Source organism: Hippoglossus stenolepis, chromosome 3, assembly GCF_022539355.2.
Source record: "Hippoglossus stenolepis isolate QCI-W04-F060 chromosome 3, HSTE1.2, whole genome shotgun sequence".
In the NCBI taxonomy this organism is placed as follows: Eukaryota; Metazoa; Chordata; class Actinopteri; order Pleuronectiformes; family Pleuronectidae; genus Hippoglossus; species Hippoglossus stenolepis.
In genome coordinates this window covers 9721559-9749284 of record NC_061485.1, presented here as the reverse complement: position 1 = coordinate 9749284, position 27726 = coordinate 9721559, and the positions used below count along the sequence as shown (strand labels likewise).

At 42.0% G+C, this 27726-nt stretch overlaps 1 protein-coding gene across 4 annotated transcripts in view; it reads left to right on the top strand.

The window, feature by feature from the left end:
• tox2 (TOX high mobility group box family member 2) overlaps window positions 1–27726 on the top strand; it is a 111153-nt gene that overhangs the window by 30223 nt on the left and 53204 nt on the right. For 3 of the 4 annotated variants that reach the window (XM_035153053.2, XM_035153054.2, XM_035153050.2), the window contains exon 2: window positions 21542–21634. The exons of the other annotated variant lie outside the window; for it this stretch is intronic. In XM_035153053.2, coding sequence (XP_035008944.1) covers window positions 21593–21634 — 42 coding nt within the window. In that variant the 5' untranslated portion in view covers window positions 21542–21592. The remainder of the gene's footprint in view (window positions 1–21541; window positions 21635–27726) is intronic. 4 annotated transcript variants of the gene reach the window in all.

Sequence of the window (27726 nt, the reverse complement as noted above, 5' to 3'; positions counted from 1 at the left end):
CTAGCGTGGCGTCATAATAGCCTTTTCTTGTACGTGCCCTGTCAAATCAACTTAGCTCTCCGCGTGCAATTTTAGCATTAACGAAACGGTGGACAGAGGAAACTACAAGTGCCGCGTGTCTCCGCCCGTCCCCGGAGAGCACATGGGAATACACTCGCATGTCCAACGACGTGATGCCATCCCAACCCCGCGTGACAAGTGTGGATAGTGCACTTTGAAACCAGATTCACGAAGCTGCGGCGCAGAGGGGCCGAGATGATGAGCTAATTAATGGGGGTCTATTGTGCGAATGGCTGTTTGCAGATTTGTGGGTGCAGTAGCGTGCACGCTGCATGCTTGATTTTTTTCGTCAGAGGCTTAATCCAACATGCACATGACAAAGCGGGCTAAGTGAATCAAAAAGCTGTGTATCAGTGGAAACAAGGCTCCTCTGTCTCCCCAATGGAACTGCGCAGATAGAGCGAACGGGCACAGATGAATGCCAATACACCTTCAGGGCATTGATTGTGTGCCATGACGCTTTCATGTGCCTCTCCTGCCTATGTCGCATGCGTAGGACTTTATTTAATGTTGTCTTGCATGCATGCCTCACCAGATACTGTTTGTTGGTGTGAAAAGAGGTGAGTAATTGTGTGTGTGTGTGTGTGTGTGTGTGAATCCAGACTTAAGGATACACCGCCAGGCTGTTAAATGATGTTAAAGTGTCAACCATTGCAGCTCTGAACCTGTGCAAGAAATGAGCAAACAAACAACTGACGGAGAGGAAGAGGAGATGGAGAGATAAGGCTTTATCTGGCACACAGAGAAAGAAAGAGGCGAGGAGAACAATTCTGCGAACTTATGGGGAAAAAACAGAAAAGAAGCTAAAAGGTAGAATCAGTAGCGCACCGCACATTAACATAGACATGTTCACACAGTCCTCTTTTGCAAGCGTGCATGTGCTGACATGACACCAGCTCTCTCTTCCATTTGGGCTCATGCACCTGCTCACACTCTCTTTTTTTGTTACGAAGCTCAGTGCTCCCAACACACTGTGATCACATCGGAGTTTTCCCACGAAAAATAGGGAACAGTGTGAGTATGAGCCTCATGGAACGGTAATAGTTAAAGAAAAATAATTCAAACAATTTTTCTAGGTGAGTACGATTTTCAAGTCAAAAATTGCAAACACTTGTTGGTTCCAGTCAAATATGAGGAATTGCTGATTTTCTTTTACCGATATCTGTGATGATTGAATGTCTTTTAGTTTTCACGTGTTGTTAAGACAAAACAAAAATGGCTTTGGAACTTGTCGTGGGCGTTGCCACTGTTTCTGTATCAACCATAAGATGTGTTTATCTACAGTTAAATCAATGATGATGAATGATACTCATATGCTAAGGCCCCACAGTCTATGAAACTACATTTAAATTCACTAGATCAAGATTTTTATTTGGATCTGCACAAAATTGCACAAACTCATAAATATCAAAGATCCATGAATTATTCTCTGAGAAATCAACAAAGATGTTAAAAAATGTGTCAAAATGTTAGAGAAAGTGAAAAAAAAACCGTCCTGGACACGATATGTGTTCTTGCAGCACCCCTCCACCTAATTTAAGCGAAATTCTTGAGTTTTTGTGAAATTCTGCTTACAAGTTGTAAGAGACTATATGTAAACCAACACGTTTCAAACAAGCTTCTCAGACGGTCTCCTTGTTTTATGTCTGAGAAAGTTTTGAGGTGTTGTTTTAAAAGGTGCCTCAATGACAATGAAGCAGTGAGATGCTAAAGCACAGAGTTGAACCACCGCTCGACCTTTCAGCGACACTTCTGCTCTGCTCCTCACTTTGACGAGACCAGGCTGTCTCTCCTGTGACGTCGGGACTCAGTACATCAGTTTTAAATTGTAGGAACTCCTGCAGCCTGGTTGTGAACTGTAAAGACAAGTTGTTGTAGCTAAACCAAACCAAACCATAACCGCTCCATAAACGTATCCCTGTGTGCATATATTGTTACCATGACGACAAGGGCTCCTATAAAGCCTGGTTTATAGACCTGCATAGGATCACCGCAGAGCCTCCAAACAACCGTGACTGAAACCGAGGGAATCCTGTTGCAGCTAATAAACGTTGAACAACAGTTACTTTAACTCAAATTACAGCAACGCAGAAAAACACAGAGGATGTCCCAGCAGATGAAATGCGTGTCCGGCCCCTGAGTGACATGGACAAGACATGCAACCAAGTGGATGCAGCAAAGTTTTTGTAGTCTGCATTGAAAGATGCATTTCGAAGGGAGGTGCACATCAGGAAATGCAACATAATCAGATTTGACCTCACATCTCCATTTCCTTCCATAATCCAGAAATCAAGCAAAATATCCCAGATACGAACACTGCCACCTTGAGGCGATAATATAATTTGGGAGCCAGACTGCACTTTAGTGATTGTGATGTGAAACCGCGGTATTGATGTCCTGCCGATATGCTAGCTCGACCAATCGCGAGTCAGCTGTCAGTTAGATGTTACACCCTATTTTTATATGATCGAAAAACTAATTAAAACCAAACTTACTGGAAAAATTCTTGAATAAACATCAGCGTGATAAGAACCATCTAAAATCTCAGAAACCATCTTTTCTGATTATATTTTTGGACCTGACTTGGACTTTTCTGGGGTTTATGGTCTATACTGCAGTAGGCCACCAGGGGGCTATCAAGATGCTTTGGCTTTACCTTTGGGGGGGCCGTCATGTCGACCATGTTTTATATACAGTCTTTGGTATTCAGCTGCGTCGTACCTACGTCGCTGATTTAATAAAGAAGTATCAATTGATCGTTGTATACAAGCGTTGGAACGACCTCCAGTAAATTGTCCTTCCGATTGGACGACTTGTTGCTATGGCATTAATTCAGAGGAATCCTGGTTCTTGATGTCCCTTTACAATTCAATGCGATTTTCTGTTGTCGTTCAGGCTTGTTTATTGCATTTGGCAACTCCTATCGCTAAGCTGCGCAAACAAACCCAAGCAACAAAGCAGCACGAGGGGTAAGCAGGTCTCATGTACCACGCCGAGGTGACAGATGTGCTAATTGGGGATTAACGGTTAATAACCAAAAGAGTTGAGACAAGTGCGGATGGAGCCCCCTCTGTGCCAGAGCTCACCCCCTGTCTCTCACCTGCCACCCTTTTGTTTGCCTCTCCCCCGGATTCTCGTCCTGCTCCTCTCCCTCCGTTTCATTTCCTTTCTCTCCTCTCTCCAACACGTCTCGTTCCCCCTCTCAGGCGGATTCTCATCAGCCTGTATTAGTAGCAAATGCAGAACTAAGTGGCTGTGACAACACTCTCAGATGCTCCAGCTGCCACAGATTTATTGAGTTATTAAAGTAATGTACTGTGATTAAAAATGCTAATTTTCCCTAAATGTATGCCAGCTTACATGTTTTTTTCTTCTTTCTCATCAGAAGCTGATTTAATTACATGGAAAATGAAACAAGGCCCAATGATTCAATCTTTGCAGCCAAATGTGTCTCTGCACAGAAATGAATTAGTTTGTGATACAGAATTATTGTTTAGGCCACAAAGATTGAAATGACTGTGGGATTGTGGTAGATTGAGCTGTTTCAGTGTAATAACTACACAGCGCACAAATCTTATATGTGAGATACTATATGCACACATTACATTAGCTTGTATTTTGTTTATATATAATCTCATCAATCTCACCCCGAGGCCATAATCTAAAAGCGAGGCTTTGACTTGAGTGTAAAAATAACCAATGCTTTAAAATCCTTATCTTCCTATTGAAGTAAGCCACTCAACGCATGTAGCTTAGTTCTGGTTTCACATTTAAAGCACGAGTTTTAAATAATGAGAGAAGAAGAAAAGTTTCCATCCCCAATATTATTATGAATTGTGTCCTCGTCTATTCTGAATAATTTCCTTTCCCCTGGGGGCTTTGTTCACTGTTCGTTCCTCGGCTCATTTCGGCCTCTCATTATGCATTGCCTTCATGTATTCGTTTATATAATGTGCAATGCCGCAGCGTCGTTTTAGACGGCGCTGTGTATGATACATGAGCGGCAACATTTCCTCCCTTCTTACTTCTCCTTCAAGCAGTCAGTTTCTCCTGCTGCAGTCATTTAGCAGAATATGCAGGGCCCCCATTTGAACATCGCCAGATTGAATCAGCCACTGAAAAAGTAATTCTCGTTTAAATAATGACACAGAACTTTTCCACACAATCAATTGATCCTTGCAGCAGATAGCGGCGCTCTGCACTGTTATTCCAGCCCTTTAGAAATCACCGCAAGATGACCACGACATCCTCCGCACGCTGTTTGGATCCCATCCACACAGAATTTCTCTGTGTACTGTAACAGATCCTCGCCCAGGAGCTCGGTTGCTTTACAGCTCTACCTCCTGAATCGGACCTGTAGGTGAGCGTGTGAAATACGCGCGACCATGTCTGATGTCTTCTTCTCTGCAGGGAAGACTCGTGCGTAGAGTACGGCGAAGTGAGCGTCTCCCGGCCTTCCAGATGTCCTAGACATAACAGAGGCTTGTCAGCTCTGAGGCCGGGCTCTAAATGGGTCACTCTCCTTGATATCACACAGCTCCTTCACAATGACCCCACTGTTCTCCTGATATTACAGCGCACCAGGTGGCTCACTGTGAAAGTCATGGCCAGACAAATATGGGCTGCATGTGTTAGTGAATAGTCAAGGAAAAAAATAAAAAAAGAAACGACCATGACTGCAGAGTTGTTTGTTGGGGGATGGAGATGGTTTTATCTCTCAAAGTAGATATTTTAATGGAGACATATGCTTCTTCAGTTTTTCTTTCCTCTAGTGTGTTAAATATATACTTGTTTGAGGTATGAAATTAGCTTTTTGTTGAAAGTAGATATTTTAAAGAAGACATCTGATGCTTTTCTCTTTCCTCCAGTGTCTTACTGTATATAAATTTATGTGAAGGTAAAAGTTCTAGTTAAAAAGCCCAAAGTTGGAGGTAAAGGGATTTCCTGAAGCTCCAGATAATCCTCGTCAGAAATCCAGCCAATATTTCTGCATCACAATGCCCCACATTTACATAGTTCACGCCTAGTAGCTAGTCTGACACGCCCTCTAACAAAGCTAAAGCCAAACGCAGGCTGACATTTCCCACATGCATCGGAAGCAGTTGACCAATCACAACAGAGTGGGTCTGCTGGCCAATCAGAGCAGACTGTGCTTCATCAGGAGAGGGGCCTTAAAGAGACAGGAGCTAAAACCAAGGGTTTTAGACAGAGGCTGAAAAGAGGAGCTGCAGCAATGGAGTGTGAAAGTAACGTGTTTTCTAAAATTACGAACCTGAATATGAGCTCAATATGTCTCCTTGGACATGCACTGCAACCAAAACTCAGTGGAGAAATAGCTCACTAATGTGTTGGGAAAAACTAAGCATTGGATTTTTCTTGCGGTGTATGATTTCAGGTATTTTTGATACGTGGAAAATGCATTCTTCATCGATCTGCTATTCACTCCTCCCAGAGCAGTGTATGCACGGCCGTATGTAACATACCATGCTATACAGGGAGCTCTGCAGAGACGAGTGGGAGGGTGGTAACAAAAAGAGACGGGGGAGAGGAGGGAGAGGAGGGTGGGGGGATGGCAGTTCAGTGATTTCTGATTTATGGTTTGATTACAGTCTTTCCATCCTGCAGAAGAGCGGCTGTATTTGCCTGCATCACGTGAACTTTTTCTCCCATGGCCTAGTGGTGCAGCAAGCTCCGGCTCGCTCTGCTCCTCGTCAAAATGAAACACACATTTGCACATAAACACACACACACACACATACACACACCAGTAAGTAAGCCGGCATTGAGGCACACACATAAATACACACTGATTGAGAGATAAAATGGAGAATGGCTCTTTCAGTTAGCCGAGTCTCCCTTCCAGCAGCCTAGCAACCATTCAATACCGTTTACCTCCTGGTGGGAAATAATATTGATATTCATGAATGTGCCCACTTAAAGTACAAAAAAAAGTGATGAAATAGACAATGTGATTCAAGTACAGGTGTGCGCCATCTTGGGTTCATGACTTCCCACTCATCAGAATGAATATCAACTCGTTTATTATCACGCCAGACGCCGAAGCCAAATGCTCTTCATCCAGAATGTCAGCGCCACCATTTTGTAAGAAAAAGCAGCCTTGAAAATTCAGACAATGGATTTTTTTAGTTTTTCACTTGTAGCTGGATGGATATTCTCTTCTGAGAGCCGCATTCCATTAATAGTCTAGTAGTGATCAGACCTTGGCGAGAGAGAAACACAGTAGTGAAGTGTGCTCCCTTTATGTGCCATCAGTGTTCTTAACCAGCATCGATCCACCTGCATTTAGACCGAGCTGCTGTATGAAAAGGATGAAAGCTGCACTGAAGGAGCCAGCCACTGATATCATATCTCCCCATGCAGGCATTCATTAAACTGCCATTCACTCCGCTCCTCAGGCCCCCTTACTTCAAATTCTCTAAATGCACATTCTGTACCGGAGACTCGCGCGCCGCGTGAGTGAAGTAGTACATTCGACTTCACCTTGTCACTCAGGTTCGGTCGTAAAAGGCTTCAGTCAAGTCGAGAACCGGTAGAAAATGTAGATCTTGATTTGTGACTTCGGTGGGTTGACTCCAGCTGTCAAAAGGCAGTGTTGCAGCACTAAAGGTTTGAAAGCTTATCACAGCTGAACTCAATGGTATTTTGAAAGTTGCTCCTTGTAATTACAAAAATATTTTTCACTCCGGTGAACTGTGTAATGATGTTTAAACTGTAGTGTACGTTCGCCGACTACGTTTTAGTCTGTATTTTATGTCGCACTTAAATTATAAACATTTTTTTTACTTTGAAATCAGTATATTATTCATATCTTATTTACAGTGTATATTCATATTCATTAATGTGGTAATTTATTTGGGCTGAAAATGCTTTGGTATTATCACTGTTGCTTAGAATGCTCCAAACTGTGATTCACGATATTTTCCTTTGAGACACTCTCTAAATACATACAGTACATACATATATTTTTATATTTGTGTCATACTAATGCAATTTACCTGCCTTACAAGGCACCCTGACAAAAACATACATCATCTTTCAGTATTCGTATAAAAAACATGTGAAAGTAAAAGGAGAAAAAGACAGAACTACTATGCTACGTATCTATGAAGTGACTCAATCAAGAGTTTTTTTCAGATCACTGTCTAATTTATGTTTCATAGATAAACAACAATCATACAGTTCACAATAAAAATCAAAGTAGAAAAACTAAATGAATCAGATTAGGGACCAATTGGTCAAATCTGCAAATTTAATGTATCATCACAGATAAAATACCTGATCGCCATTGGCCAGATGTGGCTCTTTAGACAGATTATACACAACATAGTTCTCTGTATATTGACTCCCGGGGGTAATAATTAATGTGCTGAGGTTAAAAGGCCTTACTAAGAATTTTTTCGTTTTCAGGACAATAACATGCTCCAATCAGGACTCAGCAATAAAATGTGAGTCAACAAATGTGAAGATTTCCACTGAGACAATCAACACAAAAAAAAGATGTTAATCCTCTTTTGGAAATATGCTGTTGTAGGTGGGATTTTTTTTTTTTTTACTTTCAGTTGCAACTAATTTCTTTATAGATGCAGATCAGTTTGAAGAAAAGATTCCGGTTTACAGCTACAAGAAGTCTGATCACCACGATAAGACGCTAACAGTCAAACTGGTCCTCCTGCAATGCTGCTGGGTCAGAAAAAGCTTTTACAATCAAATCCACTTGCTGACTGAAACACCAAACTGCTTCTGGTTTTGCGGCTGAGCCGTCATCCACTATATCGTCAGTCAGCCTGACAGAAAAACACAGAGTGCACCTGATTGTTTCTGGCAGAGAGATCTCAAATTAACACAGAGTGGAAGCTGAAGTCAGAAACCAGTGAACACCACAAAAAAAAAAAAGAGCCAACTAAAAATGATGGATGAGCTTGCAGCGGTTCCGGCATCGGCAGGTACATTTGAATATGAACGGCCCCGACTGAAAGGTTGCGACCCGTAAAGAGGGGGAACGATTTGAGCAAAGCGTGCAGAGGGGAGAAATGTCAGAGTGAGAATGGCAGGAAATGTGTTAGTGACAAGGAAAAAGCTGCCCCTGGTATTCTAGAGCCCCGATGAGTAAAAATAGGGCATTGGGCAAGAAGGCAGGAAACCAGCAGAGCGAGGCCTCTAGTAGGAATTTCTTCTGGGGAGGAGAGATAAGGGACTTAACTCCCTCCTGTCTGGGCCGGCTGACTTTTACATGCGACATGTGATCGTGGATCACTTATGTAGAGATGGACAGAGGAAGAGGAGATTGAAGAATTGAATAAATGATTTGTGCACTGACTGATGTGTGTGTGTGTGTGAGTGTGTGTGGACTGACGAGTCAGTTATCAAGGATCGACAGAACTTTTTAATTAGGTCAAGACTTGTGATGGAAACCAAAGATCACACACACACTACACACACACACACACATGCACACACAGTGTTCTCTCTCTCTCACACGCGCACACACACATGCACATGTTGAGGTAATGACTAAGAGGTGGAAAGTACCGTGTGTGGTTCCTCAGGTTGGAAAGTGGAAGTTAGACAATAAACAGTGGCCTTATCAGACTCGGGACAGAGCTTCCAACCTGATCGCCCGACATCACTCTGAATATTTGAAACAAATATGACCTCAGCCGACTCACTCCTGTGCACAGGCCCTTTTGATGGAAGGGGCCCTCAGTGGCCCTGCAGTGCACAAACTCTGTCATTTTACTGATCACACGGTGTTATTTGATTTGCTACGTGACATCACCAAATTTATCTGGATTTTTTTCTTTTTTCTTCCACAAATCAAATTTACCAGCCCGGTGAAATGTGAGATCGATGCCCCAGAAGAGGCGAGACAGTGAGATGATTATCATACCATTGATTACAGTCATTTGCACACTGTCAGTAGCTGAAGTAGAGTAACAGGGCGTTGACTGACAGCTACACATTTGACAATCTGACCACTTCTTGTAAACTGGGTGGTGCAGGAGTTACCGCTGAAGTGTTAACTCGAGAAAGTAAATATAGTGCAACAGCTTAAAATTTTCACCAGCAATGGAGTTCACCAGTGTTTAATTATTGTTTGTGTGTTACTACAGTGATGCATGTTTATCTTTGACTTTTTAAATCACCTGGGAAAAGAAAATACACATAATTATACTGATTGTAAATGGTGAATGTTTCTTGGTACAGACTGAAACTGCTGCCAAACTTTAGGTTGAGTTGTCGATGGAATTGATCCATTGACTCTTTATCAAAATGGGCGTAGACTCCGGATCCGGAAAGTGGAGCCAAAGCAAAGCGGAAGTGACTGAAACCTGTATTCTCTCAAATGACCAAAAGATATTCTCTTAAGGAGTCTATGGTTTTAATGACTAGTTTAAAAAAATTAAAAAGCCAAACTCTGCACCTTGAAAACCAACAGGTGGCGTCACGGTGAGCTGTTCATATTGAGACATTGGAAATGATATCTCACTCGGGTGATTAAATAAGTGTTTATTTACCTTATTGAATAGGCCACTGGAAATTTGGAATAATATACAAATGGGAAGGCCTGGTATCGTATTTCGTGAATACAGTATTTCTGCTCTGTGTCTGCGACATACATGCTTGGACCAGTGTTATATAATCGTCCTTACGTGTCCTTGTTGTGGGGAGTTGCTGTCATATTGAGGACACGGTCTTCCTTCCAGCAATATCGCAGTATGAGACAATAACCTAAATACCTGTCAGATTCTTCTGATTCTGCCTCTCTGTAATTCTTAACCTCGCTCTGTCGTTGTGATCCCATTTCATCCTCACATTCTCACTGCTCGCTCTCCCTCTCTCTCGCCCACACTCCCTCGTGGTCACTCTCTTAAGTGATTGCTACATTTCATCTCATGGTAAATCGTCCGTCAGCCCGGTGAGCTCCCATTATGCAAATGATGGGCAATTCAATTTCAGTTGGTCGGAGGGGGAATTTCTAATTAGGGTGAGGCACAGCGGCACTCAAGATGGAGAGAGAGATGTAAAGTCAGAGAGGGAGGAAGGCAGAGAGGTGCTGTGAATGGAGAGAGGGGGTAAACGAGAGCGAGAGAGGGGGATGAGGACGGCTGGAGAGAGAGTGAGGAGTGGAAGAGGAGACGGATCCGTCCACAAAGTCAACACCTGCATCACAATCATACTCTTCTGTTGGCTCTCACTCTGTTCGCTGTTTTTCATTCCTCGTTATTTCATTTTGATAAAGTTCTGGTTCTGAGAAACCGTTTAACTTTAAAAGGTTTGTTATGCTGAAGGCAGGATTTTACGGTAAAGTTAAATTTGAACAAAAATTAGAAACAGTGTAATCATAACTAAGTGAGTTAAGTTCTCAGTTTAGCAAAATTACATTTTCATATAGGGAGAAGGTAAGGGTACATAGAACCGACATATTTATCAGATGGATGATAAAATTTGCCTTTCATTGACACGTCAATATCATTGTTTATATTTTCTGATATGTAATAACATAAAAACTTTTATTTCACAGTGTAAACAATTCAGATTTTTTTTCCATTTCACATTTTTTTTTAATTTCTTATGAAATAAACCTAATTTGTGTTGATAGCGACGGTTATAGACGCAGAAAATGTTCACTCCCGGCCTCATTAACAAGTTCTGCAAAGACGAAATAATGATAATCAAAATAAATGAGCTACACTTTTGGCTACAAGTACAAGTACATATAGGCTTACATCGTGTGGTACAGTGTCATATCTTATACAGTAGGGATACGTTTTTCTCAGGGTGTGAAAGAGCTGACAATTATTCCACCGTCTTTTCAGTTATAGAACATTTAAAATTCTGCTTTATCTGTTTTGGAAATAACATTTTAAACACACATGAGGTTTTCTCCTTCCAGCACGTTAGTATCAAATCCTTTAGCTTTGCTGGTTTCAACTTAACATGATGAATACAATGAATACATTTGCAATATGTGCAGTTATTTCTGCAATTAGATTTTTATAAATACATTTTTTTTGGTGTCCTGCCGCCGTCAGAATGGACCAGTCCTGTGCTGCAAATGTATTTTGATGGAGCATCATTTTTCTTTTTTTTCTTCCCATCACTGTAATGAAGCATTGTGCCTGTCTGTGTTTTTTATTTATTCAGCAGCCCAGAGGGACGACATGTTTCCTGCAGGGAGAACAAAAGAAAGGAAAAAAAGCACTTGGTCAAACTGTTTCATCTTGATTGAGTGAATGTGCTCGATTTAGCTGACGGTTGTTTGCATAGTCAGGTAGTTTGTGTGTGTGTCCGTGTGTGGTAGCGCTTAGTTAACAGTCATTTATGATTTGATCTATGTGTTGCTTCATTTTAGTGTCTGTATCGCACACTGCCCACTCTGTCTTTCTGTGTGTGTCTGTGTGAGTGTGAGCGTGGGAGTCTGTGCACACACATTTTGTTGGTGTGTGTGTTCTTTTCTGCACATCCACACTTACTGTATCTGAACATGTGTAGGTGTTTGAAAGTGTTGGGTATCAACCATACATTCACACATGAGCAGGAACACTGCACGCTGCACACACACACACACGCACGCACGCACGCACACACGCACACACACACACACACACACAGAGGGAGAACAGAGGATTCAGCTGAGATCAGCAGCTCACCCTAGGCTGTCAAATATTCTGTCAGCACAACCCAAGAATCACAATTGGACTCTTTGGGAGGCATTAATTCAAAGCACCGTAACAATGCTCTCTGAAACCAAATCAACTGCCTGTAGTCAGCATATCAACTCCCAACCAACTCTCTCCCTCTATCTCCATCTCTGTCTGTCTCTGTTCTCCTCTCTGTTCTCCTCTCTCTCTCTCTCTCTCTCTCTCTCTCTCTCTCTCTCTCTCTCTCTCTCAAATCGGTGATTGAACTTCTAAATATGTTGCTGGAGCTGACTTACTGTACACGATTGCCCAATATAGAAAGCAGCTTCCTCTGTAGCTCAGATCCTGTAAAATCAACTCCGTGATTTGAAGTAAACGTGCGTCTAAACAAAACGCGAGCAAAATGTTCCCGACTGCTCGGTTGATATTTATATTACGACAGTTTTGAATAGCGACGTGAACTCGAAGGCTTTAGAGTCAGTAACATTTCAAACAAGGAGACTGTGATGGACAGCGGAAGCAAATGGTGCTTTTTCTTTGTGTTCTTTTCGTTCTTAATTGGACAAGAAGACGTTCAGTTTATTGTCTTCATAAGCGTAATGGAAATAACAGGTCTAGCTGTCTCATTATAAAACTAAATACCTCTGCCAAGGAGGTTATGTTGGTTTGGTAACGTAACCTGAATGAATTTCCATGAAACGTGGTGAAAGGATGGGACAAGAAAGAACCCAATAAACCTTTGTGCGAATTTGGATGAATAAGACAGATCCAGGATTTTTTTAATCACTTTCTTTAACATTACGAGATGTGGCTGTTTTTTTTGACACTTTCAAATATTCCCCAGGGAATAATTCATTCACCTTAATGATAAAACTCAGGCCTCGTTAAGGGACCAATATCTTTGAGTGTATGTAATTTGGTTGTTGACTTGGCATTTTACGTCCTTATTTGTTTATTAAATTAATTTATTAAACATTAACCTATAAAATCCAAATGAATAGCGAAATTAAATGCCCTCATAATTTCCTACAGCCCAAGTTGACGTAATATTTGTCCAATCAAAATCCCAAGTTACAAGCATGTTCACTATACAGTATAAGATATGAGGTGTAACACAGAGTTAATTGATTGGTATTGAATTATCCCATTAAAAACACTGCTCATCTTACCGTCACTTTATCAATATTACTACATTAATCAAAAATCTCTACACTGACTTTTTTTTATTATATTGGCTAAGTAATTTTAAAGGCGCCATATGAAAATATTTATACCACAGACGCAGAGTTTCTCATTAAATCAAATGACAGATGCAGCCTGAGATTCAGCAGCCTCTGCTCTCCTCAGCAATTGCAATTTGTGTAGGAATAATTCTCCTGCAGCTCTGGCTCTGTATTAGAATAATTCAGCTCTTGCATGTACCTCCATTGGAAATAAACAGAAAAAGAGAAAATCCCCTGTTTTGTATTTGCTAAATCTTCCTCCAACCATCTGTTTGCTGCCTTCACCGCACCAGTTTGTGGCCGGCACGCAGCAGAGGTGCTGGCTCTGCTTGTCAGTTGCTGGTTGTAAGTTGTATTGTTGTAACAGCATGTTGTTTTGCCTTCAGGAAACTGCCTCATAAAAAAGATGGAGCTCAGAGAAAAGAAGAAATATAAAGATAAATGAAAAGTTTCTTTTCTCCCCTTCTGTATCAGGGGGAGGAAGGACACTGGCTGCACTTTATTAACGTGCTCCATCTCTCTCTTGTTTTTGTGTCACGTGTGATACATAGAGCACGTGTGTGTCTGTGAGAGAGAGAGAGAAAGCGACGGAAAAGAGCGCAACCCCATTTCTATCATCAGAGGTTATTCCACCAAAGGTTGTCCTTGGTTAGAGCTGTTGCCTTTAGACATCTAGAAAATTGCGATGTAAATAAGAGGCATAATTTATCAATTGATTGCTTGTCTGTCATATTCAACTTCACTGTAGATGAAGCTTGATTACTTTTTCCTTCCATTTGAACTAAAGCAATTTACTCTTTAATTTTGCACTTTGATGAATTCAACAACAAAATGCACTTGACCACAGAGTGGAGACAATCTTTAATTACATCTATAACTTCCTCCTTCCTGCGCGGAGAGTTAAAGAAATTTAATCCACTCAATAATCTGCACTTGCACTCGGGCTGCACTTAGTATTTTATAGCTTTAGCATTGGCACACTTTTAGATGGCGCTGCTGAATTTTGCTCTTGCTCTTGAAAACATGCAGTCAAGCTTTGCATTATTGTTCCAGCAGAAGCAGAATCTACAGTTGGTGACAGCCGCGAGTGGCTGCAGGCAGACACACACACACACACACAGTTGAGTCAAAGAGAACAAGACAGAGTCGGGGAGGAGACAGGAGAGCAGCGACGTGTCATAAAAGTTTGAGAAACGAGCACACAACTGTAAAACCAAACTCTGATGCAGATGCACGACGTCCACTTTCACCGTTCTTATAGCACAACACTGTCACCTACACTACATACAGTAACAGTCACTGTGGTTTGTCAGATTGTCATAAATGGGTTGTTCCATTACCAACAAAATCTCACCATGAGTTGGGTTAGAAACTATCACAATTATTTTCTGATATGAGCCCTCACCCTGTCTGGTGTGTAGGAGTCAGGGGGAATCCCTCTGCAGAAATTGAATTAAATATTCATAATTGTGTTTTCATTAGCTTTTAATTACCACTGTGTCTCATTACCTTAGAATGAGCATTTTATGTCAACAGCGGTATTAGTTCCACTTATACGCCATGTTACACGTGTACCTGTAGGCCAGCGTATGTTCTCCTACACACTGAAGGAAAAACATGAGGACGTATTTGCATTTCAAACCCTAACCCTAACATTTCCTGAAATCCAAGTAAACTAAGTTGATAATGAAATAATTGAAAACTGTGTGACACAGACATAGACTCTCCAAAAACAAGTCAAAACAGGAAACAATTTGCAAGCTGTAAAAGTGCTTAGTGTTGCTGAGAACGCATTTAAGGAGTCAGCTAATAAGGAGGCAGTTAAAAAACCAATCAACCAATAAAAAAGATATTTGGAGGAATAAAAGGTCTTAATAAAAACAGCATGTGGGACCAACCCTCATATATTTGGGTAGGCTTGTTCCACAGTTACAAAAAGCTGCAGCTCCATTTTTTTGTGGGGTTATGGGTAGTGGTAGAGGATTTAATGGCTGATAAAGGAACATAAAGCAAAAGGGAATCTGAAGTAGGCCGGTCCTAAGCCCTGGAGAGCTCTGTATACTCGTAGAAGGACTTTAAAATCAATCCGAGAAGATACAGAGAGCCAGTGCGGTGACTGATGTGTTCTCTCGTCTTTGTTTTTGTTTGCAGTCGAGCAATTCAACCAATCTAGAATTCTAGATAGGTTGCGACCTCTCAATGGACTTTTTAGGAAGCACAGTAAAAAGTGCATTGAAATAGTGTATTTGAGTTGAAAGCATGGATGAATTTTTCAGCATCCTGTTGGGTCAGGTCGTAGCTTTGTGGTGTTTCTGAGCTGAAAGCATCGGTCACAATGTTCATATGGGACTTCAAACTGAAGTTGAAACATCTTACTTCTTTAGTTTAGTTCTATTCTATTTTTATTCTACTCTTTTTACCTTTATTTATTCTGTCCTGCTGTAGTTCCCGAAAGTTTTCTCATGCATGCATTATCTTTTCTTCTCCATAGACTGTATAAAAAGATGTACAACATAACAGCTACCCAAAAGTGAGGCTGCAGAATAGGTCATAAACCCAGCCTCCTCCACGTCATTGTAGCTACTTATCACTATGGTGTTTGTTTTCTAGTTTTCATTTTTCCAGTAAGTTTGGTTTTAAATTAGTTATTTGATGCTATACGAATGGGGTGAAACATCATGACTGACAGCTGAGACTGGAATGCAAGAAGTTGGAATTTCTGTCTTATTCTTTTATCGAATTTTAATTTTTTGTATTTTTATATAATCAGCTGTTCCTACCACAAAAGCACAGGCAGGATCATGTCGATACTCTCAACCTCACGTGTGTTTACACCAGGAATGGATGGAGAGTCAATAGAAAACCTGCGGTTAGCTATAAATAGCCTCGGCTCAAATGCTGCTGTTGGCTGGATATTCCCAACGGTGTGATCAGCAGTTGGAGTGTCAGTGGTGGCCTGAGGCAGGTAGCCCCTGGGTTCATGCACTGGTTATGGTCGAGCTGCTTAGCCCTTAGCTGACATCTTTTTCACACACACACACACACACAAACAGATGTACAAACACACACACACACACACATACACACACACACACACACACACACACACACACACACACACACACACACACACACACACACACACAAATGTACAAACACTGCAGCCAAATGGAATATGACCTAGTTATTGATTTACAATCTATGTTGAACTACCCAGGAACATCTGAACAGTTACTATAAACATATGTACAATTTGCATCAATAGCTTCTGATAGAGTTCTCCTGCTTGTGGCCTGTACTCATCACTGTGTTGTATTGATTCATTACACTTGTGCTGGATTCACAATAGACTCTGAACACATTTCTCTCCCTGGACCTTGATCCATATCCCGTATTCAGACACGCTCCTCTCTTCTGGTATAATTTCAGTCTAGCTTCCCTTTGAAAAAAAAAAACAACTCTTTAATGTCACTGTCTTCAAGGTCTGAACTCACAGATGGTGGCATAAATACTGTAGATAAATTAACATGAAAAGATGTCATTGAATCCTTCCCTAAATCCTGCAAAGTAAAGTTTTAGTAAAGTTGAGAAGGAGACAAATCTGGGTCAGGGACGAGAGGTAGCATCTGTTTTAAAATCTAAAAAAGCATGAAAACCGTAGATGTAAAGCTCCATGAAAATAATACTGGTGTTGTCCTGCATCACATTAAATGCTATCGTACTGTATTCAGTGAAAAATTCATGAAGTCAAATGATTCATCACAACGCAATATGCAAACCAATGTTGCACAATGCACTTGGTTTTTTGTCTCAGACAACCACAGAAGAAGTGATTCATTCTCTGTTATTGACTGTGAGACCACTGCAGCTGATATGATCTGGTATGTTTATGCAAAGGAACTGACAGGATGTTGTGTTTTATGAGTTCAAATATCAGGAACATGCACTGCAGAGTACACACTGTTCATAAAGTGTTGGACACTGTCTTCATGATGTATAAATACAGCACGTGTGCACATGCATGATTGTGTGTGTGTGCAGACATTGTAAGCACTGTATACCATAGATGAGTGATAGGGTTTCCCCATAAGCCGTTCTATAGGTCTTGCATTCCTCTCATTGGTGGAGTTTGATGTGTACAGACCTTTCAGCTAATCTGGGAAGAATGTCGTCTGCAGACACACACACACACACACACACACACACACACACACACACACACACACACACATGTGTTCCATTAAGTCCAGATCTGCGTAAATAATATAACACGCAGCAGCTAACGTTACAGGTAACTATAACCCCACAGCTGTGCCTTGGCTTTACAGTGCCCCACCAGCCCGACCTATAAAAAGGCAAAAGCCAACACTCAAATCTAATGAGGAGACGTAGTGTGTGTAGGAGGCAGCAGAGGTTTTTTTTGTCTGCTTGGATGTTGAGAATAAAATCTAATTAAAATAATATATCGGCAAATGTTCTTTCAACTTCAGCAAACATAGCAAGGTTATACGTAAAGATACTTTACAGTTGAACAATAAAATACTATGTATTATTAAAGATGGAAGTAACCGTGAATATTCCATATGTAATTAAATATTAACTATATTATCCTTGTGGTCCCCATTCAGAATCCTTTTTTTGCTTTAAAATTAACACAATTGCATGTTTTCAATGTCCTGTTCACAAAGTGGTCGATTTGACCTCATCAGCAACGGCCTCGAGTAACGGTCTTATTATTTTCATTATAAAAACGACTCTAACTGAGCTTAACTGTTCCGGGTCTCTCTCCCCTCTCTCCCCTCTCTCCCCTCTCCCTACTCCCCACTTTTCCACCCACCTCTCCTCTCTCCCCCGTTCTTTTGCACCCACCTCAACCGGTGCTTGCTCGTTGTGGCAAACGTTGGGTTTTTCCATAACATCGTTAGATCTCGACCCTACTATGTAAAGTGCCTTGAGGTACTGTATGTTGGGATTCAACACTATGCACATCAAATTGCAGTGGATTCAATAATGTGTTTGCAGACATTTCAGCCCCTCAGTGTGGTTTGAGACCACGTGCAGCATCGTAATCGTCCGAGCGAATGTACTTTCTCAACATGATCTGTCAGAAGTAATCTGAAGCTTATAATGAGTATCATGTAAAATGTGTACATGGACATAAGTGTTTGTCACGTGGCAGGAGTCGTGCGAGACAGCATATCACAGCTTCCTCTCTCCCCACCCCTCCCCCTATTGTTAATGCTTCTAGATCCAGACGACCATCATTGGGTCTGTGTGTTTATTGTCTGCCTGATCTGCTCACGCTGATTGGCTCCATCCCACCGAGCGACAGGACAATGTTTGCTTTTGCTGTCTGCTCCGGGGAAGTCCCCCCCTGTCCTCGAACAGGCTACAGTAACTGATACAAAGTTCAGAGGATGCCAGGGTCTTCCTGGTGTGGTGCAGCATCTTCCTGTGGCTGCACAACAAAGTTAGTCAGAAACTGTACGAGCTGTAAATTATTTACCTCCACTGATCTCAGAGAGGATTATAGCAAAACGAATAAACGTGCAAAAGCCACTCACTGCTTTGTTTTGGGCCGGAATGAGAGTGTGGTTCTTTGAGATTAAAGAAAGAGAAAGAGAGAGGAGGTTAGACTCAACATGGTGTCAAGCGGCGATGTTAAACGGCTGCCAGCATCTGGTTTCGGTAGAAATATCACAGAAACCCAGAGCCAGCCAGAGAGTGAAAGAGAGGTGAAGAGGGTGAGAGTGTGTGAAGTGAGGGCTGGAAAACAAAAGAAAGGTGTCAGAGAACAAGTGTAGAGAACAATGCTTCTTGCACTCGCAAACTGTTGTGAGCCAGCGAGTGAACGCGAGGAGTTTGGCTGTTGCTGTTCTGGGTGCCAGCTCTCCTAATGAGTCTGTCAGGGCCAGTTAGTGCAGCCGGGCCCGCCTGTGTCCCCTCCAGGCCACAGACAGCTGTTATTAGCCCCGTAATGGCATGCCACAGGGCCAGATTAGCCCTGGCACACTGGAGAAATATCAAACATTCACTTACTGCGGCTCCTTTGCTGGCTGCAACAGCGATTCTGCGAGGCATTCATTTAGCGGCGATGCTGGCAAGCTACCTAACAAGCCACGTAAGAAAAAGTCTCCAGTGAGGGATGCAGTTAGTGTACAGTAGCTGCTCCGCTAGGCAGAGAGAAAAAGAAATGTTTGGCTCGAGGAACGACGAGACACAGCACAACACACTATGTTGCTAATTAGGGATGTCGCGACACCAAGAATTTAGAAGTCGAAGCCGATACCATGAAATTTCTCGATTCTCGATACTCAATTCGATACCACGGCAAAAAACAAGAACAAAACAATAAACCTCCTTTGCCTTAACACACACTACTTGATACAAGTATTTGGACATACACAAAACAACAGTGGCTATGTAAAAAAAACTATTAAAATTATAAAACAGATCAGTGGTGTGAAAGAAAATAATGAGATTTTCAGGTAATAGCTCAATGACTGTAAGAAAACAGCAGAGGCTGCACACGCAATGTACTAACACACACTCTAGAATTTGGGCATCGACTTGTACCAAAGTATCGGTTCTCGTGAGATCCCTATTGCTAATTCTGACCTATTTATTTACCTGACCCTCCTTATTATAAACTGCAAAGAGAAAATTAATTCAAATGTGCATATTGGAAAAATCATAAAAATACATTTCCAGACAGTGAATAGCTGCTCTGCTGCTTCATGAGTTGTCGGCTGTTCGGGCGGCTCTGAGCAAAGTTGTAAATGGGAGTTCTTTTTGATAACGCCTGTGTCATCATTATGCGAACCATATTGACAAGATGGCCGCGGCTGTCTACTCATCTGTTTTCACCTCTCATAACGAGCGGAGGAAATCAAACCCTTACACAGCAAGAACACGCTCCCGCTGCACCGGGAGATAACCTGCACTGCACACAGGCTGCGATGGGCCTACGCCATTAGCGCTGCACACTGTTAACACATACAGTGCACTGCAGAGATTGCTTTAATGCATAATATGTTACATAAGCTCCTGCATACATTGCTTTGTGTGCGCATGGTAATCAGTTTGCATTTAGGCAAATAAACTCGATCTGCAAAGGTGTTTTAATGGCGGTTCCACTGTAAAATGTGCAGCCCGCTGTGCTTCTGGTTTGCTTTGACTGGCTACAAATGAAAGGTGGAAGCATTTTGGTTGGTTCAGGGACACTTTCTCACTTTAACTGTTAATCATAGTGAAACAATGAGTGTCTCACTACAGAGCTAAATGAAGCTCAGCCCATGAATGTGTTTGTGTCTGCATGATCTGTGTCTGATAGAAATGTTTAAAAAAAGAAAGCGAGGAGAAGAGTAAAAAAAGAAAGAAGCGTGAAAGAGAAATGATATTTGTTCTCATTAGCAGCTCAAGTGTGGCAAAGCCATTAAGCACTTTACGGCAGGCATGTGGTTTTTTTCCTCTTATTTCCAGAGCCCGACAGATGACGGATGATATATATTTGCCGATATGAGCCTCTCCCAGATGATATTGATGTTGATTGATTTTCACATTATATTTAAAAGTATGTGAATATTTTCTTGATTCAAGTTCTACATTTGTTTGTATTTTCTTCATATTTAATTTAAAACTGTAGAATCTGAAACCTCAATTACTTTTCTTTGTAATAAGGGTTTGATGACGACATCTCAGGGATTACTGCCACTTCTTAAAATATTTAATTTATATATATTTTCTTATTCATATATTTTTTTATCTATCGATATATTGGTATCAGAATTTGTTTCACTATTTAATATCGGTATTGGCGGATAAATTAACATTGAGGAACCACAGGAGTGAAGCGAGATCAGTAAAGTTCAGAGAAAAAAAGACGAGGAGTGAGATGGAGAATCAGATTTGAAGTGAACCCTGGGATGTGCCGCTGCTGTGGCTGTGAACCCCACTGAGCAGCACCGTCTCTCCCCGGCAGGGACCACTTGTTGCGAATCATTAGCTTCCCAGCCACAGAGGCCTTTGCCAGCGCTCCGTCAGGTTGCCTCATGCAGCTGAAACTCACACGGGGAAGTACGTGGAGGAGCTGGCAGGCATAGTCCCCCACTGCACTCTAATTATCAGCTGAGCAGCGTATAGGAAGAGGGAGTCGGTCGACTACAACGGCGCTCGGGAGCCCTGGCTACCAAACACAACAGCTTAGTTCCATTAGTGCCGCTGACGAGCAAACCTCATCCAGTTATTATGTGTGGTACATCACCATGAGGTGATGTGATTTAACGTGGCAGATAGTGTGCAGGCTTTGTGATTTGGTGGAAATTTATGAAACGAAGACTGTAAAAAAAAATGGTCATCATAAAACGAACTGTGCGGCGTGTGTGCGGCTCCGCTGAATGATCCCTGCACTCGGGACGATGAAATAAAACTTAAGTAACTTTGAAACTCAATTAGTTGGAAACCAATTTAATTCAAATCTGTGTCTTTTCACTGTGATTTTACTGCTGCGCTTAATCCTGGTGAAGTTTCACACTGAATTTTTCTGTTCAGTGAAGAAAATTAACTTGAAATCTCTGTCTCCTTCTGCCCCTCCAGAGCAGATACGCTGCCGCAGATCGAGGCGTGAGGCTCTACAGTTCCCTGCCCATGCGCCCAAACCCTGACGGCAAGAGACTGCCCTCTACTGGGGTAAGAATCCTCTCTCTCTTACCCCCCCCCCCCATCCTCTCACCCCTTGATCTCACCCACATGTACCAAAAAAAAGAAACATTAAACCTGCGCACATCCAGTGAGAGGCACAGTGACACATCGGCAGCAGTGTAGACTTTGACATTTTTAGTATTTAATGTACTTTCCCAATACAAGTGGTAGCTGGGAATTCCTGTAATTGAAAGCTGAACGACTGATAAATACGATCAAAGATATCTGACATGACACTTCCCTCAGCCACCACGACTCCTCTCTCATCCTCCACCACCGCCACTACTGGCTCTTCCCACGCCCACTCCGACAGACCTGCTCTGTCCCCCCTCCCCACACCATGATTGGCCACCGCAGGGCTCCCAGGAAAGCACCCGTCTGACTTGGTGGTTTGTGCGGTGTTAGCTTTTCACAGAAGCGTGTAGCTGCAGCTGATAGGGGGGCTAACTGCCTCCTACTGTATTAACACTGACAAAATGTGGCTTTTTTGGACACAAGAAGGAGGAATGTGGATTGAATGCCAAATTATTTAAATGTTTTGGGAAATTCCCTTTATTTTACATCTATTGTTTTAAACATCAAAGTCTTACAGTTGTTATTGCTCATAGAGATGCTTGGAAAAAAGAAACAGATAAAGTTTATTGAAGTTCAGTGATGCAGCACTTGTAGTACTTCGACTTTGACAAAGTGCTGGAACAGTCGCTCTACCTTGTTTGTGAAACCGCTCTTTCATTTTCATTTAAAATAAAAACATGAAATCTTTTAGTATTGTGAAAATCATAATTAGAATCTCGCTTGTCCTGCTTTTATGCATTTATGTAACAAAGGAGGGAAAAAAATGAAAGAACAAAAGAGCAAAAAGAGAGAATTTAATTTCATATGTCCTCCTTTTTCATGTTTCACTTCATGCCGCTGCTTTTTGAATTATCTCTCCGCTGCTCCGGGCTCAATGAGAGGACGAGTGGGTGAGCGAGGAAGAGACAGAGTGAGAGAGGCAGACAAAGCGAAAGCTGCGTAATATTGTTGGTGCGCACCTTTTTTAATTACAATAGAGATTGTATTGATGTCTCAGGCCACATGTCCTAAATCATTTATCAAGGGGGGGAGAGTGCTAACAAAGCATTTCTAAGAAACCCATCCTCTCTCAGGGGGCTGGAATCATACGTTACCTAAAGTGAATATTGTTAATGCCGCTCTGTGGAGAGACCCACTTACAAATCATGGGAATGACTTCCTTGTCAGGTAGTAAAGATGTATCCACTTTCATGTGATCCTCTGTTAAACCATGCATCTGAATCCACATGCAGAATGTGTCTATAAAACGAAGAGGGCCACGTTAAAAAGTGATGGAGAAACGTTCATGTGAGGAAAAGAACATTTCTAAGGCCACATCCATACTGCTACTACATTTCTGTATTTCTCCGGAGTTTTAGAGATGTGAAAACGGGAGAGTTTGGAAACGCTGCATCCTTCGGAGAATCGCGTCACAGCGGCGCGACTAGACTGTCTAAATTCAAAGACTCCTCCAAATGCGGCCGACGAATGCATCCTTCCACCCCCGAGAAACGAAGGCTCCACCGGGCGGATCCGGCCCAAAATATCCACTGATTCATTGCGCTTCAGTGAAAAGGTGGTTTTCAAAGATGGTGGCACCAATAAGTCAAACGAACAGCTAACGGTACACATGTTAAAAAGCTGAAGAACTTTGTCGTCTGTAGCTCTGTTGCCAGGCGACGGATGTAAGGGTGGGATCAGCTGGTGATGCAATAGGAACCCTAACCCGTCTCATTTCGGTTTGGCCGCCACGGCCTACACGGCTGATGGAGGACGCAACCGACGCATCCAAAACGCTCATGTGGACAGAGATCGTTTTAGTTTGAAAATGCAGCTTTCAAAGAAATACTTAGTAGTTTGGATGTAGCCTGAATCCACTACTACCACTTGCTTTGGATCTGCAACATCTTAAAGATTAGATCTCCTGCATGTGCAGATTAGAATTCATATCACAAAGAGACAGTTTGTGTTATTTTCTCTCTTTGGTTTTCCGTCATTTCCTTTTGTCTGTTATTACCTGGCTGTGCAGCATTGGTACAGTAGCACCGTGCAGCTACAGGCTGCGAGGAGAGGAGGAGGAGGAGAATATAAACCACTTAACATGCAGGAGGAAACCAGACGTTTTTCCATTGCACTTATCAGGTGTTGTGGTGAGAGCAAGTGTCAAGGTGCAGTAGGTCCCTGCAAACCCCCCCCTCTCCTCTCACCCATCCTCTCCTCCTTCCTCCCCTCTTCCTTCCCCTGCACACCTCCTTTTATTTTCCCCCTGATCTTTATCTCTGTCCCTCCCTCACCTCCTCACCACCACCACTCACCACCATCGGTTCAGTTAAAAGTGGGCTTGGCACTTCCGCAGCAAACCCCTGCGCGCACACACACACACACACACACACACACACACACACACACACACACACACACACACACACTTCTTTTCTCTCTGTCAAACTAACCTCCGACTTCTGCTCTTCACCTCTGTGTTTCCTGTCAAGGTGCACTGCCCCCCCCACTGCCCCCTCCCTCAACCACCGACTCTGCCCCCGCAACCTTTTTCCTTTTCTTTCTTTTAACATCTATAATGACTCTAAATGCCTCCAGTTCATTTTTTAAAACGCTCAGTGCAGAGGGCGTGACCCGCGACGCTGCTCTGTACCGATCTTGCCGATCCCTGCATATATTCAAATACGCGTGTGTGTGTGGTCCAGCAATTACTGGGGGGAATTAAATCAGTTTACTCACATTATGGGGACTTGTCGCGTGTGTGTGTGTGTGTGTGTGTGTGCACGTGTCTTTCTATAGTTAAGAGTTATGTCAATTTCGTTTCAATACAATCCTTGTGAGGACATTTTGTCTTGTCCTCACAAATTCAAACGGTTGTTTGAGGGAGCAGAATTGGTTTTAGGGTTGGGGTTTAGAATTAGGTTTAAGTTAGGGTTAAGCATTTAGTTGTGATTGTTAAGGGAAGGGGGGGGGCTAAGGAATGCATTATGCCAATGAGTGTCCTCACAACGACAGAGACAAGTGTGTGTCTTTGTGTACTTGTACAGATATCTTTGTGAGGACCATTTAGTAACTCTCTCAGAAACTTGTCCCAGGACACCTTGACAACCGACATCTCCGATTATTGGACGACCCACTCTACCTCCTGAGCCACAACCTGATCCAATACAACATTTTTGTGGATTTGAACAGTGCTTGGCCGTAAATGAGCCACTAGTGTCTCAGGTATAGTTTTGTCATCAGTCAGTATCTGCATCTGCATCGATACTGGCACAGTGACACAAAATAGTGAAATATGTGTAAAGTGATGCACATGGACTCTCAAGCTGCTGGATCGGAGGTGTGTTGGATGAGCGTCGGCGTTTTATTTGCAGGGAGTCAAACACTTTGAGCTAACACTGTACTTGTTGTTGTTTTAGCTCCATTGTCTTGACAGTGATACATGGGTTGAAGGTTCACAATCTGCTGTAGCGCAGAGATGACAGGATCGTTTCAGGACTCACTCCTCTTTCTCTCGCTGCATCTTTCACTTGGTTTCTAGATCTCTCCCTCTTTCTCTCTCTCTCTCTCTTTCTTTTTCCGAGCTGATTTGGAGGCTTGCATAGTCAATTATGGAGGGAGTGAGAGATGGTGTGGGGGCTCCAGCTTCCATATTTTGGTGTGATATTAATATTGCATGAGCACTATTCTGTAGCGAATATCTAAGAGACTGCCTATTAAGGCAGCAGCAGGAGAAGAATGTGACACACACACACACACACACACTCGCACGCACACACACACACACACACACACACACACAAAGCCAGAGAGCAGGGGTGAATCAGTCAGGATCAGGCGCAGGTTGTTATAATTAGTGTTTTCCAGATTTATTTTGGTGGGATAATAAGAGTGACTCATTTTCCTGTTTAAGATGTCATGTTTGTTTATCTTGACATGGTTCACATCACACCATACAGTGAGCGTGTTTGATGTTGCCGAGAACTGAGGGAAGTTCCACTGTAATTGTGCTAACAATGGAATATTTTAACACGCCAACGGAATAAACAAAGAAAACTGAGACACAAAACAAATGCAAACAATGAAAAAAACACAATGTCAAGATAAGTGTAATTTTGCAAACCAGGAGTGATCTGATGACAGGCTATTTATTTTATTTTTTTCCGCCGCTGGGTGGGTCTCAGTGATGCATACAGTAAATGTCAACAGGCTGAGCAGATCCCCGGCGAAGACAGAAAGCCTCTGTGTTGACAATTTTGATTGGAGAGTGGTGGTGACACCGGAGGGCCTGTGATAGACATCTCACTACACCACTGATTGTCATGAGCCCCTGATTTTAAAATAACCCACATTAATACTGTAGGAAAACATAAATGCTCATAAAGATATTGGTTGGGTTTTGTAAAGTTTGAGTAATCATTGCACTGAAATCCATATCAGAATGTTAACAGGGTTATTTACCCAATGTTTAAACTCTAATCTATTCTATTCTAAAATTAAATGACTATTCAAAACGTTGAACTGTGTTTAACTTTAGGATTTATTACATTACATCTTATATGAAGGCTACATGTTAGTTTTCATTCATTCATTTTCAACATTAATCAGTTTATCTCTTTTTTGTAAATTTCCATAAAACAGTGATACATATGTTCACATTGTTTGGTTTGTTGGACCAACTTTCACAAAGTACTATATCTTATATTGACATGGATAATACAGGTTATGGCCATGTACAACTATCAGAAAACATGGCAGTTAACTTAAAGAAATAACTTTTATGATTATTAAACTAATATTAAATGAATTAATATCTATTTTGAATAGATATTGAATCATTTAATATGCTTTTAGTTTTTTGCTCCATTAGTTTTTTTCAGTTTTTATTTGTTTTCTCAAAGTAATTTAGTTGACCGAAAAAAGTGAAAAATGTCAAACACAATATTTTTATCATAACAGTTATAATAATAGTTAAAGGTTCAGTGTGTGCAATTCAGTGACACCTAGTGGTGATGTTGCATGTTGCAGCTTAATACCCCTCACTTCACCCTCCCCTTCCAAACATGACAGAGAACCTGTGGAAACCTTCAGTTGTCTTAAAAACTCAAAAGCTGTTTAGTTTGTCCAGTCTGGACTACCGTCAAAAACATGGCGGCCTCCGTAGAGGGGACCCGCTCCCGATGTAAATATAAACCTTTAATAGGTTACACTTTCTTACAATGTAGCTTTTTGTAATGAGCTGTTGATGTAATAAAAAAAACATAAATCTGGATGAAATCGGCACGTGTAGTCGTGGTTCACTGAAAAATGTACTGTAGACAGTGTGATAACATATCATAACTAGATTTGTTTGTCTACAATAAAGATTCTTATGTTTTTCTGAGCCCTAACTACTCTCAGCTTTGCTCTGGATAAGTTCGACTGTACCACACTGTCCATGCTGCTTCTGAGTAAACATCTATTATTCTCACTCGAGCTGCCAAACCAGGCGGGCTGCTGCAAATCTCCTGCATATCAAACATAATAATCACCAGACACAGTTTCGCTCACAGGACTCGGACCTGCGAAACACGACCAAGAGGTTTTCCAACACAATGTTTTTCCTCCTGTAGTAGCTTTGTTCTGGGCATAGTCAAAAAGCCCAGAAGGCCTTGGCCCACGAGTCGACACAGACAGTTAGTCTGGAGCCCAGAAGCCTCACTCTGGGCCAGACGTCGAACAAGTGCTCGATGACCTTACAGAACCAGCTGGAGTTTAAAGTCTTTAAAAAGGCTGATTCTCCACAGTAATATCATCGTCCATGCCTCAAAGAGTCTGGATTAGGGCCCACTTTCCCCCCCTTGCTGAAATCTAACAAATGTGTGGAAAAACATGACAGCCAAAGCCAATGTGGAGAGAGAGAGAGAGAGAAGAAGAGACAGGAAAAGAAGGGGGAAAGAAAGTAAGGGAATCTCACTCCACACCCCCACACTCCTCCGATACCCCCTCCACCCTGCCAGTTATATCAATGTAGTTGGCTTTCTCTG